The sequence below is a fragment of the Dermacentor andersoni genome, chromosome 5 (genome assembly GCF_023375885.2).
Source record: "Dermacentor andersoni chromosome 5, qqDerAnde1_hic_scaffold, whole genome shotgun sequence".
Classification (NCBI taxonomy): Eukaryota; Metazoa; Arthropoda; class Arachnida; order Ixodida; family Ixodidae; genus Dermacentor; species Dermacentor andersoni.
Window position 1 is genome coordinate 74,446,078 of NC_092818.1, and position 20,369 is coordinate 74,466,446.

The 20,369-nt window shown below is 43.5% G+C and overlaps 1 protein-coding gene across 5 annotated transcripts in view; it reads left to right on the top strand.

Annotated features, from left to right (window-relative positions):
- The first annotated feature begins 315 nt into the window (after positions 1-315).
- Vps13 (vacuolar protein sorting 13C) overlaps positions 316-20,369 on the top strand; it is a 226,901-nt gene continuing 206,847 nt past the window's right edge. For 4 of the 5 annotated variants that reach the window (XM_055070801.2, XM_055070803.2, XM_055070804.2 and 1 more), the window contains exons 1-4: positions 319-564; positions 2,421-2,507; positions 16,008-16,103; positions 18,075-18,176. In XM_055070801.2, the coding sequence (XP_054926776.1) occupies positions 465-564; positions 2,421-2,507; positions 16,008-16,103; positions 18,075-18,176 (385 nt within the window). In that variant the 5' untranslated portion in view covers positions 319-464. Of the gene's footprint in view, positions 565-2,420; positions 2,508-16,007; positions 16,104-18,074; positions 18,177-20,369 lie in introns of all 5 variants that reach the window. The other variant, XM_055070805.2, reaches the window with a different exon arrangement.

Sequence of the window (20,369 nt, forward strand, 5' to 3'; positions counted from 1 at the left end):
TGGAATGTTCTTTTGCTCGCAGAGCAGGATAGTGCAGCCCCTAATAATCGAAACACAATAGGAAAGAAAAAAAAGACGCAAAACACTCGAGTCTTCACATTGTTAAACACAGAGATTGTAACAGAGAGCAAGCACCAATCTGTTCGGTAGGAGTTGGCAGATACAGTAAACGTTTGCGAATTGCTGATTGCGAGGAAAGCTGTTCGAGGGCCTCAAAATTTGGTTATCCCACCTCTTGTCTCTGCATGTTGCATCTGACCCCAGAAGGGGGCGTGACTGCGCGCGCACATCCGCGCCACATTGGGGAGAGCGAGAGGGCGAGCGAACGGCACGTGAGGGAGTTGCCAGTTCGCAACGCGAGCCCTGAGCGTGCAGGGCATTCGACGCTCGCTGCATGACATGCGCCACGGAATATCTAGCTAAGGATCGTTCCTATACCTTTCTCGTCCAGCCGGCGACCAACAATGGTTTTCGAATCGGTGGTTGTCGAGCTTGTCAACTACGTTCTTGGAGACTACATTGAGAACTTGGACACGTCCCAGCTCAAGTTGGGAATATGGGGAGGTGAGTTTCAATTCTCCGAGTGCGAGTCACAATAGCTTGCAGTGCTGTTAGTTGGTAGAGCCGTGCAGCTGTTTATCTGTCAACATGCACCGTGACAAGAACGATCGCGTACAGTGCGGCGCGTCGGCACCACCTGCACCAGAGATTTTCTATTTTTTACCTCGGTGCGTCATGGAGCTACAGCTGTACGCACTATACCGAAAGAACGCTTACAAGCTGCGTACGCCAAGAGACTAAAGCAACAGACCATGGTGTAAAAATTCTTACACCGTGCACAAGACGAAGCAATATGTCGAAGTCGCGTGGTGTTCAGTCAGTGATCACCAGCACTGTTTTAGTTAGATGTGGTTCTTATTATGGACTTCTTCCTTATCTTTTTTTTTTCTTGTATGACGGCTTGAGCTACTTACCCGCGCATGTCCTGCACGCTGCATAATTAATGGTGCCAGGCACACGTGCATCATTGTTGTCTTGTGCATTTCTCGCAGTGTAGGTTTGGATTCGAGGCTACAATAAACGTGCCAAGGATAAGTTAGTTATCTGTGCTTCGTTTGCGTTCCTTCTAGCGCACACACCCAGCTCCAGCACACGCACCCCTTCTCCCTGGGCCATCAATGGCTCTATTTCAATTGAGATCAGAAGGTGCCCATACAGCACACCCTTGTGACATGTGCTTATTATGCGATGCTCTGCAACCACACTGTGCGTTATCTTGTTTGTCATATTTTACTCCTTTGTATAGACAGTATAGCTGCTTGTCATGCATTTACATAGCAGTGTTAGTGCCATAGTCAGCATGTTGTGTACTGCCTAGACAGGCTACATCCTGTGTTGTGGGCTCTTGTTGTAGACGTGCTTCCTACTTATACATGAGTCACTGTTTCACATTTATCTGTAATTATGTTTAATGGAATTGAGGGCTGTCACTTTAAAAACCACATTTCATGTAAGAGCACGAATGCTCAAGAAAACAAGAAACACAGTTTTCATGGCTTTAAAGAAAAATATCATTACCACAAAACACTTGCTTTTTGTACATGCCACAGAGCCTGGCTAACAAGTGAGAATAGGTGACCACTTCAGAGGGTCTATTTTTACTCATCTATTGCATACATGCGAAAGTTTGAAAGATATGTGTGTGGTTGCATTGTCCATTTGGGCCACTTTCAGTGCAACACATTCCTGCCTTTCCATTCTGTTGAATGCCATCATTACCACCTAGTGTAACATCATATTCCTGCATTCTATTGAAATATCCTAAATTTGTTATGTTTTGAAGGTATAATAGCATGAATTGAAACATCCATAACACAAGAAAATGGCCCAGCAAGGCTGTGCCTGGCCTGTCTTTGTGGTTGTCTAAATCTACACTACTATGTATTTCTTACATATAAACTGAATGGCCTGAGGTCAGGTTCTCGTGAACATTGGTTATGACATGTTTGATGTTTGGTTTATGGATCAAATGGCTATGGGGATACTTTATTAGAGTGGAACTGAGCTAAGCAATTTGTAATGATCTAGAACACATAAGTGGTCATCCAATAACATAATTGAAGCCAAAGATAAGTAATCACAGTCAAGGGTTGTAGAGAAATAGATTACCTGATGAGATTAGGAAATATCCTGGTAGGTCTTGTTCTCACAGAGTATGGGTATTTGAAGATCTGTGGGAAAGGCTTTTGTCATTTAGGCTACTGCTGGAGCTCGAGTTGTACCAGTATGAGGAAAGCCATGTTTCTGGTGCTCAAGGGGCAAGCAGCTCCAACTAATTGCTCTTTAAATATTTTCCTTCTTGTACCAGTTTGGAACAACTTTTTAAAGCAATACTAATGCTTGGGTCTGTCTTTATGCAGGAGACATCAATTTGAAAGATCTGGACATCAAGCAAAGTGCCATTGATGATCTTGATCTACCTTTCCGTGTCGCATACGGTCACATAGGTACGTTGTGGTCCACCACACATTTCACAGCATTGGCGTCACTTGGCTTCCTGGCACCCGGTGTGGCTGCTCAGCTTGTAACCCCCCTCCCTTGCCCTCTTTCTCTTGCCACTCCCTTTTATTTCTTAACATATATTTTGTATAGTGAATGTGAAGTAATTTAGAAGGGCAACGCTTTTCATTTTTACTGTAATTTGGCATTTCTTTCTGTAAAAATAAGACAATGTGATGACATTTTTGACATCTGACATTTTGTAAACATTCTGGAAAATTGCCACTGAAAACTCTGAACCCACAGTTAGCAGCTAAAATATTATACATTAACCTCTTATAGGCATAATTAATTTACCTGGAAAAAAAGTAACACATTCAAATTGCAGTTAGAAATACTTGTAGGTGACACACGAACACTCAGAATTGCTCTCACATCATATACTACAACGGGTTAGATTCATAGACACGTAAAGACTGAAACAGGCATCTAGCACAAAGCAGTACCTTAGTATTCGCATGTTCTCGCACTGAGTAAACTCGGAGTTGGCAGGTGAACTGTCTCGCATCTTATGGCAGCCTGTAAAATAGCCAGTATTGCAGAATGGCGACTTCAGTTTATGTCCCTGAATGGATGTAGCCATACAAGTTGCTTGGAGTTCTCACCCTCGTTGGAAGCACCATGTGCAAAGCATTGTTTTCTGAACCAGAGATCACGACACGGCATGTTTTTGCTGGATGACCAGACATATCAAAATCGAACTTTATCTAGCTTAACTGTCCAGTGTGGGTTTCTGCGGCCAGATTTCGTACGACATTTAATTGTGACAATAAGTTAGAAGTTAAAATGACATAAAGTAGACAATGCCCTGCACAATACAAACTGTACTTATAACTGAAATGTTCAATTATGTTCATATGTTCAAATTTTCCTTTAGGCATTAGCATACTTAAGATGGTAAGCAATTCGCTCCAAAAAATCTTTTCATTTTTGTAAAGAAAAAGTATTTCATTTAATGAAGAAAAAATTTGCCTCCATTTCACCCTGTGAAAGTGGATGCATGACTGAGCATGACCGACGTTAGACGATGTTAGACAAGCATCGTCACCTCAAGCGAAGTACGGCATTCGTGCATCCACGTGTGCAGTAGTGCAGCACATGCCCATTCCTTATTGGGCTAATTGAATTTTTCAAAGTAAATTCCGTCAGAGAATTCGTAAAGTACAACTTGCACACAAGCTGCAGACACGATAGCTGTGGATTGTAATTTGAATATATGATAAACCATATTTCTGTCACACGGAAATTGAAGAATAAAGCCCTCTTCCAGCAACCATTTGAGGGCTGTTTGAGTGGCTGCGGTTGCTTGGCGGAGTTTTTGGACAGTGTTTGCATAATAGAGAGCTTTAGCGTGTCCATTATTCAGGTAAACGCAAGTGGATTAGGCACTTTACTGGATGAGCGGAGGCGCATACATGACTGGCCTGCACGGTGCAGCCACCTGGTGGTGCAGAGCTCAGCCAGACACAGGGCTAATATTGCAATAACCAAGTGTGTTCTACTTCGCGGCTGGTGTGAATTTTTGGCAGCGGCATAATTGCATTGCTGCCGAAAATTTATGCCAGCAGCAAAGTAAAATACATTGGATTGCTGCAATATTAACTGTATTTGTCTGGTTGAGCTCTGCGCCACCAAGTGGCTGCACCATGCAGGCTGTTTGTGCGTCTTCTCATCCTGTAAAACAGCAGTCTGCTTGCGTTTATCCAAATCCCGGAGAATCTAAAATTGCCTAATGTTGATTACTGTCACAGCACATGCTGTGCATTAGGTGCCATGGGCAAAGTGCCCATGCATCAAGGATAGATGCATTGTGTGCACACATACATTATGCACATGCACGTGTACTCAAGTGCACTGTACATCCTCATCCTCCTAAGCCCTCCATCAGGCGCTAGTGCGTTATTGAACTAATTGAATTTCTCAAATTGCATCAGAAAATTCGTAAAGTATGATTTACACACAAGCTGCAGACATGATAGCTTTGGATTGTAATTAGAATATACGATAATAATGGCATTGTCACGTGACAATATTGCCTGATGATGTCATTACATCAGACGTGAGTCGCAAAAGAGGGAAAATACCTTATTTAAATTTTCGTGATCATTTCGGCTCGAGACACTAGAGTAAAGCACATAAACATCAACGTACAACCTAATTTTAACTGGAAAGTTTCAATAGCCTCAATGACACCATTAATATAAACAACGAATAACAATGGGCCCAGTACTGAGCCTCGGGGGACTCCTGAGATACATTGACATGAGATGGCTGCGCATGATTAAAAGCTAAAAATTGGGTCCTTGAGCGCAAATAGCCAGTTAAGCAGCTTAATGTCAGTAACAAATTATTTGAGCTTATGAAAAAGCTTGTGGCATATTCTGTCGAATGCAAATGGCAAAATATTTATTCATGCAGTTTATGTAAAAGGCTAAAGTAAACTAAAAGCTGCATTTCGAATTCTGATTGTAATTATGTACTTTTGGAGGTATGACTATCATTACTATCAATGACTATCGTCTGCTAATGCTTGGCCGCGCCCCCCTGCATAGGGATGAAACTTTGGCCTCAATAACTGCCATAGCTGTCGGGTCTTGCTAATTTTGAACACTCGGCTAGCCTCGAACCATGTGAAACTTAAGGTCAGACCACACATACGCTTGCCAGTGCATGCTTACTCCTGGACGTTTCTCGCTAGACTTCATGGCAGACTTCGCTTCTTATTGAGCTATTGCTCAAAATGCGCAATTTGTATGTGGCTACTATCCATTGATCAATCTGGTGCAGAAGAAAGTAGGTGGTTTGCACCACATAACATGGCCAGACTGGAGCACATGAGTTGCGAGCGCACATTTCAGCTCTGTCATGTACATAGTTAGCTATTACAATTGCATGTGGCCACGTCTGCACCATAGCTTAGATATTGTGGCCGCCAAGATGAGCCCGTTTGCTGAGCTCCTGCAGCTTGCTGAGGACAACAGCATGATCTAATTGGTATCTGTGGCTGACATGACTCAAGGCCTGAGTACCAACTTGTGTCGAACAGGTTGTTTGCTTCCCGGGTTGCACACAGATTGCAGACGCGTGTGCAGACGCGTGATTGCAAACGCGTGATTGCAGACGCATGTGTCACTATAATAGTCAACGTGAGTATGGAGTGCGATATCTATCGCTTAGCCAATGTGTACGCTGATGATGTACTCACATGAGCAAACATCAAGATGAAGTTTGCTTAACCCTCTTAAATTGTGTGATTGTCATAGAGAAAAGTGTGTAAGAAAATGTGCTACTCATGTCAGTCGGGGCGAGAATAGCTGTGCATAACTATCTAGTGCCCTTTAGCACATAACTGGTATGAGACACCGTGAACTCAACCATAAGCTGAGGGATAGCCTCTGAGCTTTGGGCATTGTAAGCGTAAAAATTAAAAGTAGTGGCGTCTATGTGAACATGCAAATTCATAAGTGAACTGCATGGCACAGTGACGTTCAGTAGGCAAAGCGTTGTGGCCACCACCACGCTTCACCATGGCTTTTGCAGTCCAAGGCATTGATGAAGGATCGGGAGCACTGCAATAGGGGTCCTAGGCGATATTTGATTTACCAATAATTCTGTTTCTGCTGAACGCATTGAAATACTTTTGTAGCAAGCGAGAAGAAAGGGGGTTAACCGAAGGGCCCGATTTTTATTAGTCATATCATAAGAAGCCAACAAACACTGATGCCAAGGACAACATAGGGAAAAATACTTGTGCTTAATTAATGGAAATAAAAGTGAATGAAAAAACAACTTGCCGCAAATGGGGAACGATCCCACAACCTTCACATTACGCGTACGATGCTCTACCATTTGAGCTACTGCAGTGCCGTTTCCCCATCCACTTTCTTGGGTATTTGTTTCCTAGTAGCTATCTAGTGCCCTTTAGCACAGGTAGAGCATCGCACGTGTAATGTGAAGGTTGCGGGATTGTTCCTCACCTGCAGCAAGTTTTTTTTTTCATCCACTTTCATTACCATTAATTTATCATTACTTTATTTCATTTATTAAGCACAAGTAATTTCCCCTATGTTGTCCTTGAGGTCAATATTTGTTGGCTTCTTATGATATGACTAATAAAAATCGGGCCCTTCATTTAAGTCCCTTTCTTCTCATTCGTTACATAATGAGGGTCTCGTATCCGGCAACATTGATGCCTTCAGGTAGCATGTGTGGGTTTATTGACTGGTTGCCTTCACCCAGAAAGATCACATTCTCGTGACACCTGCGACAGAGAGGATGTTCCGCATCCGCCACCAAGGTTTGTGAGTGGTGGCGCTGGCTAACACTCCCAGAGTTCTACTAGGAAACATAAATTATCCCAAGTGGATGGGGAAACGACACCGCGGTAGCTCATTTGGTAGAGCATCGCACGCGTAATACGAAGGTTGTGGGATCGTTCCCTACTTGCGGCAAGTTGTTTTTTCATCCGCTTTCATTTCCATTAATTTATCGTTTCTTTATTTCATTCATTAAGCACAAGTAATTTCCCCTATGTTGTCCTTGGTGCCAGTGTTTGTTGGCTTCTTATATTTTTGTAGCAAGGTATTTTTGAAATAGTTTGTTTTAACGGCAATGCATTTCTCGAGTTCAATAAAAAGTGGTACAGGATTCCTTTAAGTAGATTTTCTTCAATAAAAAAAGTTTTCTTGCCAATTTGCTTTTATGCGGAGATGTGAATGTTGTGAACTTTATTTTGAAGCGAAATTACAATGTGAATACATTTTCTTTAGTTCAGCCAAAGCACCAATTTGTGAACATTAGACCGAACTTTCAAAGCACTAGTTGATTACGTTAGGTATTTTGACATATTCCTTGACGAAAGTACTAAAATGGATAAATATAAAAGTTTACGAATACAACACGTCCCAGTATATTTAGATAAAGCATAGCATGCATAAGGAATGCCTTTACTAAACTCTCTAAAGTTTTAAGAAATTTTCATTTGAGGGAAATTGAAAAAGTTATAAAAGTCTGACGTCCTACCCATCTTAAATGGCCGGCCATTTATGCCTTTGGAAATGGAGTAGCCATTTTCCAACGCTTGTGGGGTTCTTACCTGTGCTCTTGGGACAAAGGAACGACAACACAGTTGTGCAAACAATTACAAGGGCATTTGTTGCTCCTTACATAGACTAATGCCTGCTAGCCGAGTTGCTATCCACAACATGCCGATGGGCGCTCGACAATTCGCAGAAGCCCGACTCACCGCGACCAGATAACGAGCGTATATGTTCGCCCCATGCTGGCCACCAACGTCTGGTCGCTCGCATGCATATTCATGCAAACGGTGGCGCATTCAAATGATCGTGTTCGTCCATTCCGGGGTAGGCCTCACGGGACAGTCTCACAGAAGCATGAATCGGCGCATGCGCAGAACGTCCGCGCTGCTTGCCGACCCCGAGGCAAAGAGGAAGAGCCCTCTCCTTTTTGCGCCCATGTAACCCCGCTGTTAGGTGGTGTTAGCAGAGCAACACTCGCTGTGCAGGGTGATATGGGCTGCACTAGTTTTGAAGTGAGGGAAGCTTGCAGTAAAATTGAGTATGAAGAACGACTGAGGAATATGGAAGAAAGTCAATGGGCTGGGAGAGTGTTGAGGTATCTGTACAGGAAAAACATTGACTCACAGTGGAGAAAAAGAACTAGGAAGCTTACCATCAAGTATGCGGCCTGTAGGGTGGGCAACACAGCAACAAAAAAGGTGATACGGAAAGTCATAAAGGCTGAAATAATCTCATGGATGGTGGCAATGGAAAAGAAACCTGCCATGAGTAACTATTTAAGAGGAAAAAACGAAATCGGGAAAGAAACAATTTATGATAACTCAAAGGGAAGCTCATTACTTTTCAAAACGAGATTGTGATGCCTTAGGACACGCACCTATAAAGTGAGATATAAGAAGGAAGAAGCATGTGCTTGCTGTGGTAAAGCTAGGGAAACTATGGAGTATGTTTTATTAGAATGTGAGGACGTCTACCCAGCGGTCGATTTAGGCACCACTGGCCTCCTTGAAGCCCTTTGGTTTAGAAAGAGCAGTGGAAAAGTAAACATGTCCGCAATAGGGATTAGTAAGGGGCGATTGGAGGATTGGTGGAAGAAAAGTAGGGAAATGACAAAAAACGGAGACGTACAAAAGCACAGTTCGCAATAGGGGATCCGAAAATTTGGTTGTGGGAGTTTTTTTTCCCGTTTTTTATTGTTTAACCTAGGTAGGACATTAGGCAGTATAATAGTAAGAGCTTGGTGGCGCAACCCACCGCCCCATTCCAAAGGGGACGCTCATATCGTCCATCCATCGCGCCATCTCTCGTACTACCCTGCAAGCATACCGACCACAGCAGTAAAGACACGCAGCGAAGCCGGATTACAGGAGCTATGTGAGAAATATCGGGAGACGCGTGAGACTCGGGCATCACCACATCCCCCCAACCTTAAATCACTACATATTCCGGCGAAACATGTCACACGGTCTAACATCAACGCGTGCTTCGCGAATAGGGTAGTACGTGCAACAGTGGCTGCACCAACGAAATGCCCACACGCTGTCCATAACATGCGAGCTGACATTGTCCTTGGGTACAGCGCTGGCGTCCGCTGGTCACAGCAGCCGCTCTGCAAACTCGATGGCATGATTCCAGGCCAGGACTCCGGATACGGCGACGCAGTAGTCAGTGCGAGCAAGTGTCGCTCGCGCCGACGTGCCGTACTGGCGAGAGCCACAGTAGCTGTTGGCGACCACTGGCTCTTTTCTCTGCCGCCGAGGGTTGCGAGCCATATACAGGCAGCCGCTGAAGTCGCTGCGCCGAGCTGGTCACAGCATTACCATGCCCGGGGTCGCTCGAGCGTAGTCCGGGGCAGCAGCGCAGACGATATGCAGGTGACAGCAAACCACTCACGCCGCGTACACTCAACGCACTTGACAAACACTTAAAGTAGTGCAAGTGAGAGGAATTCTGCATGTGCATCGCCCACATGGTATGATGTTCAACTCGACTAGCAAAAGATCAGGCAGCTACTCAGATGCTAAGTTCACGTGAACGTAGCTCGCTTCCTTGTGTCGAACAAATAATTTCAATTCGTGCGAGGCTAACTAGAATGAGGGAAGCAAAGTGCAACACCTCAACGCCACGGTCCATCAGGTTGGGTCTCTCCACGTGCGACATGCAGCTTCGTAAAGCCTTAGGCCTAAAGCATCGCTACCCTGACAACAACTGGCATCCAAAAAACAACACCCAAAATGGCGCAAAACAGGCAGCCGCGAGGAGACATCAGCTCTGTTAGGTGGTCCTACCCCGCTCGGTGCACACAGCATCCGAGTTGACGGCGCCCACCGTCCCAGACGGTGTTGGTATCTCCTGGTGCGAGGCTGCAATACCAGTCAGCCCGTAGCAGCACCCGTTGCCCGCTGCCGCCCAGCTCCCAGAGCCGTGACTTCATCAGAGACAAAGAGATAGAAGAAGCTATTTACATAAGAAATTCGGACCACCCACGAGGCTCCCGTACTCACTCGCTTCAGGCTTGCCAATGCTCCGCGGGCGCTAAGCCTCGCTCTCCCAGGTTGTAGACCACGTGGCTCTCGTACCGACGAATGTCATTTAAAAAAATCATTTGCGAAAAGGCTTAGCATGTTGAAAAGTTCAAACACACTACAGCCACCGTCACCTCGCTTAAGAAAGCACGCCGCCGCCACTATCGACCACAATCCACGCTAGCCCTACGCTTCGGCTCAAACAAAGGTCTTGAACGAAGCATAACTGTCCAATGCCCCAAGAGGTCCACGTTGGGGTGCCGATGGGCGCGCCACAAATCGCGGAAGTCCGACTCACTGCGACCGGATAACGAGCAAGTATGTTCTCCCCATGCTGGACACCAACGCCTGGTCGTTCGCGTGTACGGTGGCGCGTTCGAGCGATCGTGTTCATCCATTCCGGGGTAGACCTCACGAGACGGTCTCGCAGAAGCATGGATCGGCGCACGCGCAGAACGTCTGCGCCGCTTGCCGACTCCGAGGCAAAGAGGAATTAAGAGCACTCTCCTTATTGCGCCCAAGCAACCCCGCCGTTAGGTGGCGTTAGCAGAGCAACACTTGCGTCATCTCTCCTACTACCCTGCAAGCATACCGACCGCTGCAGTAAAGTCAGGCGGCGAAGCCGCATTACAGGAGACGGGAGCTATGCCGGAAAACATATCAGGGGACGCGTGAGAGTCGCGCATCCCTACAAGCTTTAGTAACAAACAACCTTTGAGCTTCCTTGCCTTCAAGCCATCTCTGCATGCAGAAACACAACATTGAGCATCTGTGTGCAATTTTTAGTGACAGAGTGCGCAAATATAAAGACATGATATATGTGACAGTCAATCTTACTTCTTTATGAAAATGGGAGACAAGCGAGTGTTCTGTAATCTCTGTTCCCCCAGATGCTTTTGTTTATCATATAGAAGGAAGAGAATTTATGTTTGTCTCTAGAAGAGATAAGTAACCAAATAAAACACAATAAAATTGCAAAAAAAGGAATTCTTTGTCTCTCTTAGCTTAAAGATTAGAAGCATTCCAAAAGAACTTTGGAAATGTGTGAAATCTGACCGTCATGACTATATTTTCATCCCACCACTTGCGCACGACAATATTGTTGTTGGTGGTGATATTAATAAAGCAAACTATTTCAGCGGGTATTTTGAGTCTGTTTGCTCTAGGGCTATGCCTCAGGAGTTGCTGGATTATTTATGCCCTGCATATGACCAGACGCCTGAGATCGTAATAGACGGCTATAGAGTTCTAAAGCTTATGCAAAATCTAAATAGTACTAATACTGTCCCAGGCCTGGATAGTATCCCAAACATTGTCCTCAACTTATGGTAAAGCGCAAGAGAGTATGTAGGACAACAGAAGGGGACAAACACATAGTCCTACTAACAACTGAATTTTTATTGCACATGTGTTAACCGTGGGCAATAAAAATTCAATTATTAGTAGCACTGTTTCTTCGTCCCCTTCTGTTGTCCTACATGCTCTCTTGTCCTTTACCTCAAGTTATGCAGTACCAACTAGCCCACCAGTCTTGTTTTGAACTTTATATTGCTCTTAAGTCTTGAGCCCCTTTCTTATCTGTGTTGTGAGAACATCTGTAATGCGAAGACGTTGGTTTGTATCCTACCTGCGGCCAGTTGTTTTTTCATCCGCTTTCATTTCCATTAATTTATCATTTCTTTAATTCACTTAGTAAGTAAAAGCCATTTCCCCTATGTTGTCCTTGGTGTCTTTGTTTGTTGGCTTCTTATGATATGAATAATAAAAATAGGGCCCCTCAGTTGCCTTTCTTGTCGACCATTGCATTACAAGTGTCTCAAATCTGACAGCAATGATGTCTTCGGGTAGCATGCATGGGTTTATTGACCAGTTGCTGTCACCCAAAACGATCATGTACTCGTGACACCTGCAGCCGAAAGGGTGTTCCGCATCCACCGCCTATGTTTTTGAGTGGTGCCACGCTGGCTAACACTCCCAGGGTTAGTTCTAATGGTAAAACATTGTACCCCAGAAAGTGAATGGGAGAAGAGCACCACAGTAGCTCAATTGGTAAGAGCATTGCCCACATAATGCGAAGACTTGGGTTCATATCCCACCTGCGGCCAGTTGACCTTTAATCCACTTTCATTTCCATTAATTTATCATTTATTTAATTCAATTACTAGGTACAAGTAATTTCTCTTATGTTGTGCTTGGTGTCTTTGTTTGTTGGCTTCTTATAATACATTTAATAAAAATTGGGCCCCTCAGTTCCCTTTCTTGTCATTCATTACATTTCAAGGGTCTTGAATCCGGCAACATTGATGCCTTCAGGTCGCATGTGTCGGTTTATTGAGCATTTGCTGTCACCCAAATAGATCACGTACTCGTGACGCCTGTGCAAGAAAGATGTTCCACATCCGCCATCTGGGTTTGTGAGTGCTGGCACTGGCTAAATGCCCAAGGTTAGTTCTAGCAGTAAAACATAAATACCCCAGATAGTGAACGGGAAAACAGTGCCACAGTAGCTCAATTGGTAAGATTATCACACACGTAATGTGAAGAGGCGGGTTCAAATTCCATCTATGGCCAGTTGATTTTCATGCACTTTCATTTTCATTAAGTTATCATTTCTTTACTTCAGTTAGTAAGTATGAGTAATTTCCCCCATGTTGTCCTTGGTGGCTTTGTTTGTTAGCTTCTTATATGACACACACATGCATGTGCAGGGTTAGGGATTCCCAACCAGACAGGCAATTCTGTCGAAATGTTTAGCTTCAAGTCTACACACGCATGCGAGAACGAGAAGGGAAACCGAGGGGCAAAATTTTTATTGGTCAAACCATATCATGCCAACAAACAATGACATGAAGGACACGACAGAGGAAGTTATTTCTAGTTCTTAATTGAAGTAGAGAAATGAAATGAAAGGGGATGAAAGAACAACTGGCCGCAGGTGGGATACGAGCCCATATCTTCTCATTATGCATGCAATGCTCTTGTCAGTTAAGCTACTGGGGTGTCATTTTCCCGTTAACTCTCTTGGGTATTTATTTCTGTCTACTAGAATTAACCCTGGAAGTGTTAGCCAGTGCCACCACTCACCGTCATGGCAGTAGATGGACAACATCCTATCTACCACAGGCGTTGCATATTACGTGAACTTTTGGGGTGAAGGCAACTGGTCAATAAATATGCACATGCTACCTGAAGGTATCAAAGCTACTGGATTCGTGACCCTTGCTACGGAATGAATGAGAAGACGGGAAACCGAGGGGCACGCTTTTTGTTAGTCAAGCCATAACAAGCCAACAAACAATGACACAAAGGGCAACACAGAGGAAATTATTTTTATTTCTTAATTGAAGTAAAGAAATAAGTAAATTGCAATGAAAGTGAATGAAAAAACTGTTTCTTTTTGGTTTGGCACTTAGTTTCCCAAAATTGTGTCCTCGGTTTGCCTTCTTCTCGTTCATTATATAGAGAGGGTCGTGAATCCGACAGCTTTGAAGTCTTCAGGTGGCATGTGTGGGTTTATTGACCAGTTGCCTTCACCCAAAAAGTTTGTGTACTACGTTTGCGTTAGATAGGATGCTCTACGTCCACTGCCATAGCCATGAGTCGTAGCTCTGGCTAACACTCCAGATGTTAATTCTAAGAGACAAACATAGAAGATACCCTACAAAGTGGATCGTAAAAACTTGGGAGGACGCTTAAGCTTCGCCTTTAAGAGCGGAACGCGATAGCATTAAAAGAACCTTGACTGCAGCTCATGCGTCCCAGCAACTGCAGCGTATGGAACCGTAATGTTTCTGGAAATGCTGGCGGCGAACGCTATGCATAAAGGCGAGTTTCTGGTTCTTTTTTTGATGGTGTTGCATGGAATCGAGCAGGCTGCTCCACTCCTACTAAGTTTTGGTGTAACACAATTATGTTTTCTCGTATATTCACATTACAATCCGACACTATAATGTCTGTAGGTTGTGTATAAGCCATACCTTATGAATTTTCTGACGCATTTTACTTTGAGAAATTCAGTTAGTTCAATAGTGCCTATGCACCACATGGAGGGCCTGCGTGGTTTGAACCGATTTTTTCGGCCATGGCTGCTGATGCTGACACCAACGCAGGATTTTCTGTGACATGCGGCCCTTAACGCTGTCGCGTTAAAATGTCGCCATGGTAGCTAAAGTGGTAAGAGCAACACACATATAATGTGAAGATGTGGGTTCGTATCCTACCTGTGGCCAATTATTTTTTTCGTCGACTCTCATTGCCGCTTATCATTTCTTTACATCAATTAAGAACAAGAAAGAACTTTCTCTGGGCTGTTCTTCGTGTCATTTTTTGTTGGCTTGTTATGGTTTGACGAATATATATATATATATATATATATATATATATATATATATATATATATTTCTTTGTATTATTATATGCTGGCTTTGACGCAGCTCTTGTGGGCCCTTATTCATGACGTTTCAAGCTTGCACTTGTTATTTTTTTGGTCATGCCCGTTTTTATATAGACTGGAGCATTTGACTTTGCTATTTTAGCATGATTTATTCATCCTTTGTATTGTTACCTTCCCTACTGTGATGCCTTTGGCAAATGTAGGCATCAAAATAAATAAATAAATAAGGAAAAGAAGCCCAGCGGAGTGTCTTCAAAATGGCCACATACAGAACAGCAACTCTACGCCACAAATGCGCCATCATCTTGCGTGATGTTGCTAGAGTCATTACATATGTCTCTTAACCACCCATTCAGCTGCCCCGAGCACCAACATTTACCGCATTCAGCTGTGATCTGAGCAGAAAACAAAGGCATGAGTGGCAATCACAGCACAGCCGCTGTTCAGCAGGCTGCACCCAGGGCAATCTGACCCCCCCTTGTGACGCCACTGTTTTCAGTACACAGTGCCTCCTTGTTGCACTTTGTGCACATGTTTTCTTATTCGTGAGCATTCCACAGTACTAAAGTGTTGCAGTTGTTGCTGAATCATATATGTTGTGTACGGATTTATACACATAATGCATAATGCTTAAAAAATGGAAGGCACTCTCTCATGGTGTTACAGAGGTGGATTTTAAGTGTCAATAATATTTCTTGCTCCCAAAAATATAACCATGCTTGCTTGAGTGGCAATATTGAGTTGCAATGAAGCAAATATGCGCATGACGAAGGGTAAAAAGAAGGACACCGACCACTGAAAGAATACAAGAAAAGACGTTTCGGCTCCCCTGACGGGAGCCTTGTTCACAATAAAATCAAGGACGTGCGATACAATGTTTATATGGCTTTAAAACATGATGTAAGCAACACATGTAGATGGGGGGGGGCAGGGTTCCATCATTTCGGTTGAAGGTGCTATCTGTCATTTGGATTAGGAGGGATTCCAAGTGGTGTCTTGAAGTCAAATTTCTTTCTTTTTCTAATATATAATATTCTAATCGCAGATAGCACCCTCAACCAGAATGATGAAACCCTCCCCCCCATTATCTGCACTGATTACGTCATATTTTTTAAAGCCACCTAAACATTGTGCCGCATGTCCTTGATTTCATTGTGAACAAGGCTCTTGTCAGGGGAGCCGAAGCGTCTTTTCTTGTATTCTTTCAGTGGTCGGTGTCCTTCTTTTCACCCTTCTTCATGATGCCTCCCCACCAGACGGGCTTCCGTCAAAACCTCGACTTCAAGTATGCGCATGGACTACTTTATTGAGAATAGGTTTACTCCGACTCAACATAATTTATGAAGATGCCACCTGCATAGGTCGCAAAATGTCTATATCCTTTTGTTTTAATTTGTTGTGTTAAGTTGGAGTAAACCTATTTTCAAACATGAATTCACCCGGATTTTGGAACATTTGTACTAACTTTAGTAACCTTTCTTGCGTTTTCAGAAAAGCTCACATTGAAGATACCATGGCAGTCATTGTACAGTGCTACTTATTCTGCCATGGTGGAAGGCATCTACATGGTCATAGTTCCAAAGTCAGGTAAGTCTTCTGCTTCTATGCTCCGTTCCTTGCACATAGTAATTCAAAAGTTGAAAAATGTACATGTTGATAGCTTGTCTTTCACAAGAGGGATAATTTGGGCTAGTTAGTTGAAGATCAACATATAGAATGAACAGTGCCGACAACCATGGCTTATGGAAGACGACAGCATAGGCGAGACTATCAACTGGTAGTTTATTTGAAGGAATGGAAATATATATAAAAAAAAGCCAATATCAGCAAACAGGTAGTCAGCGTCAAGAAAACTCAACAAATGCTCCAGCGCCAAATGAGGCAAGAGCTACAGCCGGCCGGCATCTATGTATCGTAAACTGCATCATGTGGGCAAACTGAATGCACCTGTAAACAAAGAAAAACAAAGGCAAGGATAACAGACAACAAAAAGAAGCAGCTATGTAACTAAAGAGACAACTAGAACAGAAGTAAAGGGGACAATGGTAAAAAAGGAGCGTGGCTGGTGTCAGTGTACATAAAGCTTAATGGGGATGCTAGTCGTCAAGATATAGAATCTCCTTGTCGTACAGTAAAAGCCGTGCTGAAGAGTAACTCATGCGGAACCTCTATTTTGAATGATGTTCGCTTCCCAGATTTCACGTGCTTGCTGTCCGTGGCATTTGTGAATTGTGGAAGTTCTATCAAACAGAGGTGAATGCCCGCATGCGCTAGAATGCAAGGCCGAAGTGCTGCCTCGTGTGCCTTTTAGCAAGTTAGATTGTTCACCCAACCTGTCATTTAGACACCTTCCAGTTTGCCTCTCATAGCTTCTTCTACAGGTCAGGGGAATTTCATAAAATGACATTCGTCTTTTGAATTTGCAAATACCATGCACATCTAACACATGCGATTTGGGAAACATACATAATTCAAACGACAGGTTGTGCATGTGCTATTATGCAGTCTGTTTCACGGCATGACAAGGAAATCCAGTATCTTGACAACTAGCATACATTTAAATCTTTAAGCACATTGTCACCTGCCACACTTTATTTTATTATTGTCGCCTTTAGTTTTGCTTTTCTTTTGTTTTTGGTTATTAAATTTTGGTATTAGCTTCTTTGCTTTCTGCACAAGTGCCTTCGGTTTGCCCACATGGTGCAGTATGTGATATTTGCTGGCCAGCCGTAGCTCCCGACTTATTTGGCGCCTAATGAGTCACAGGTATCTTTTTTTTTTTGCATTGGCTATCATCATTGCTTTCCGCCTTTTTTCTATATACAGTATATTTCCATTTCTTCAATTAAACTGTCAGTTCATGGTGCCCATGTTGTTGTCTTCCGTAAGTCCTATTTTTCTGTGCTGTTTGTTCAATATGTCATCTTTCACATGTTACTAGAATGTTTTAACCCTATGTTTTAGTATGTTTTAATGGTTAGAATGTTCTAACCCAGCGGCATGCAGTACCGCTGCTATGCAGCACAGTATACAGCACGTGAAAATTCGCCTATGTGTGTTTGTGGCATTGGGGCACTGAGCGCGATTGCTTCTCCAATGTAATTTTTTTTTCTTCAAAATATTGTGCTGCAAGTTGGGGGTGTGGTCGTTACACAAGTGTGTATGGAAGTAGACTAATTAATTAATTAGTCATTGGTTTGCTGAACTGCCCACAGCTGGGGAAACTCTCCAGCATACCAAAATTCCAATATAGGCTAGGCATTAAGTTTTCCATGCCTAAATCGCAATTTTGTGGTACCATATATCAGCGTATCACATATATATGTTGGGCATGGTTATGGTGGTCCTTGTGGGTTTCACCTGTGATGCTCATGCGTGTCTATGTTCGGTCACTCAGTAAAAAAAAGGTGGTCAAAAGCTACTTTTTTGAAGCATGTGTGTATGTTAGTAAAATTTTTCGGTGACCATTGCAGCATAAAAAGAAAACAATAAAATATTAACCAATTTTGAATTGTCAGTGGTGCATGATTGTCTTCTTGCCTTTGTCTTTTTCTTTAGGAGTGAAATATGATGCAGCCAAAGAGCAAAAGCTTCAGAGGGAAGCCAAGCAACGGGAGCTTGCTCGAATTGAGCTGGTGAAGCAGCAAGAGGCAGAGAAAGGTAATCAACCTTGTTCCCTGTTATCACATACCGTTATCTGTTTTCCCTTATGCATTATGTTCTCGCACACCCTAAAGGGAGACTGAAGGCAAACATGAAGCCAAGTTGGTTGGGTCGCATTTTAATATGATGGATACAGCACTACTACTGTTAAGAACATGGCCGTGATTTTGTGGCGATGCCTTTCGCTCATTTCTGTGCCACTCTTATCGTCATCTGGGACAGAGTGTTGTTCTGACCACTGATGAAGTGTGAAGAGGAATAGCATCAGAATGAGCATTGCTACAAAATTTAGACTCGCAGCTTCCATTTGCGAAGAACTGATCTGAGGGAAGAGTGGTGCCACTGCTTTGACAGTGTCGAACCAGCCACCACTGACATTTCTCACTCTGGCAGTACTGAACATGAAAAGCAAACTACAATGCGTTTAAAAATTGAAGAGAATGTGACTTGGCAGCACTTTTAAACTTTCCTACAAAAATATTTATTGATGCTCTTGCTCGCTACTTCTTTCCACTGTTCTGTTCCATTTCCAACAGCTACATTTGTGGGCTTGTGGTGCTCTCCCTTTGTCACTACTATCTGACACACTCGGGCTGGCAGAATGTGACCTTCAAAATTGCTAATTCCATGCGAGGTTCCTGTCCTGGGCCAACAATCCCCAGTCCATGAGTCATGGGTAACACACACTTGCCTAACAATGCGGCTAATTAAAGTTAAGGAAGAGAGCTGCTGTCTTTAATTGCAATCTCTATTCTCTTGGCTCAAAAAGAAATTCAGAGCTATAGTCAGGGGTGTGATTTGTCAGACTAACATTTTCTCCTGTGTCCCTTCAGAGCATATCAAAGCAGAGGCTTTTCACCAGAACGCTGCACAATCAGTATATCATTTAAGGCTGCAGGGTTTAGAGCATACAAGGAGTCCGAGACTTTGGATCATGATAGGTCACATGCTGCTACTCTATAGTGAATCCAGCATAGGATATCCAGTGCTTAACAATTTAAGTTACGGTGGGCCTCTTTAAGACAAATTTGAAGAAATCTTGGAAAAATCTCGCTTACCGGAAGTTCCGCTTAAACTGAACGCTACGGCCATAATGTTTGATTAATCTAGAACATCAATTTGCTCATCTAGAATGCTCACAACGTTTGTTTTATGTCAGTGAACGACTTAGCTGCAGAGAAAATCTTAACTGAAGCAGTTGCACAGTTATTGTATACTTCAAGTTGCCCGTGGTGCACGAGGTCACAACTGGCTGCACCCACACCCTCAGAGGTCATGCCGACTCCCCTAGGGCAGGCAGCATCCTGGTACACAGAAATTTCAAAGGGAGGGTGAGGGGAGGGGCGTGCCCTGTGTGCCCCCATCCCTGGCTATGTCTCTGCTCAGGTGGTCGAAATTAACGCGGGGCCCCCCACTGTGGTATCGTGGCAAGGATAACAAAGACAAAAGTGGTGCCCATAGTCATATAGAACCTCAATATTTAATTGAATTTTAAGTTGTTTGGTGTCAGATGCACACTGAAGTTGGTGGTATGCATTGCACCTGGTTGCAGGCAGTATGTTCTTGCAGGCAAGAAGAAAAACGTAACGGTGAACCGACACTTTTTTGCGGTACACCAGTAATAGAAATTGTGCCAGCTTAAACTAACAGAAAGTTCTAGGTGGCTGCGCCCTGTGGCAGTCCTTATTTCTGACTTTGACATCCTAATGTTTTCCTCATAGCAAATTTTAATCATTTCCAATGCTTCTAGTGCCTCAGTCACAGTGCTTGCATTTGTCCTATTGATAGAGAATGTTAGCCTCTCCTTCTGTGTTAGTAGAGAAAGGAGCTGTGTAAGTACAGATTTTGTGCAGCACATTGCAGAATTTTTACATACAAGTTGCAAGCCATCCTTTTCAACTTATTGAATGTAAGGTGATTATAAAAGAAGATATATTACATTGGCTGCAATGTGAAAATATTTGTTGTAAGCCTGTCTGTGAATCTATCATTGTAAACACTCATCTTTTTCACCGTTCGACAATGTGTACTGCTCACGCCCACTCAGAGCATTAGAGATAAGAAACTTGTGCAAGGCCTGCATGATAAGATTATCCAGGCTGACATCCCATGCAGCCACCACTCGGCTTCCTGAACGCCCTCCATAGGGGATGCCTCATTTGGCTAGCTTGATTCATCCAGCGGCTATGC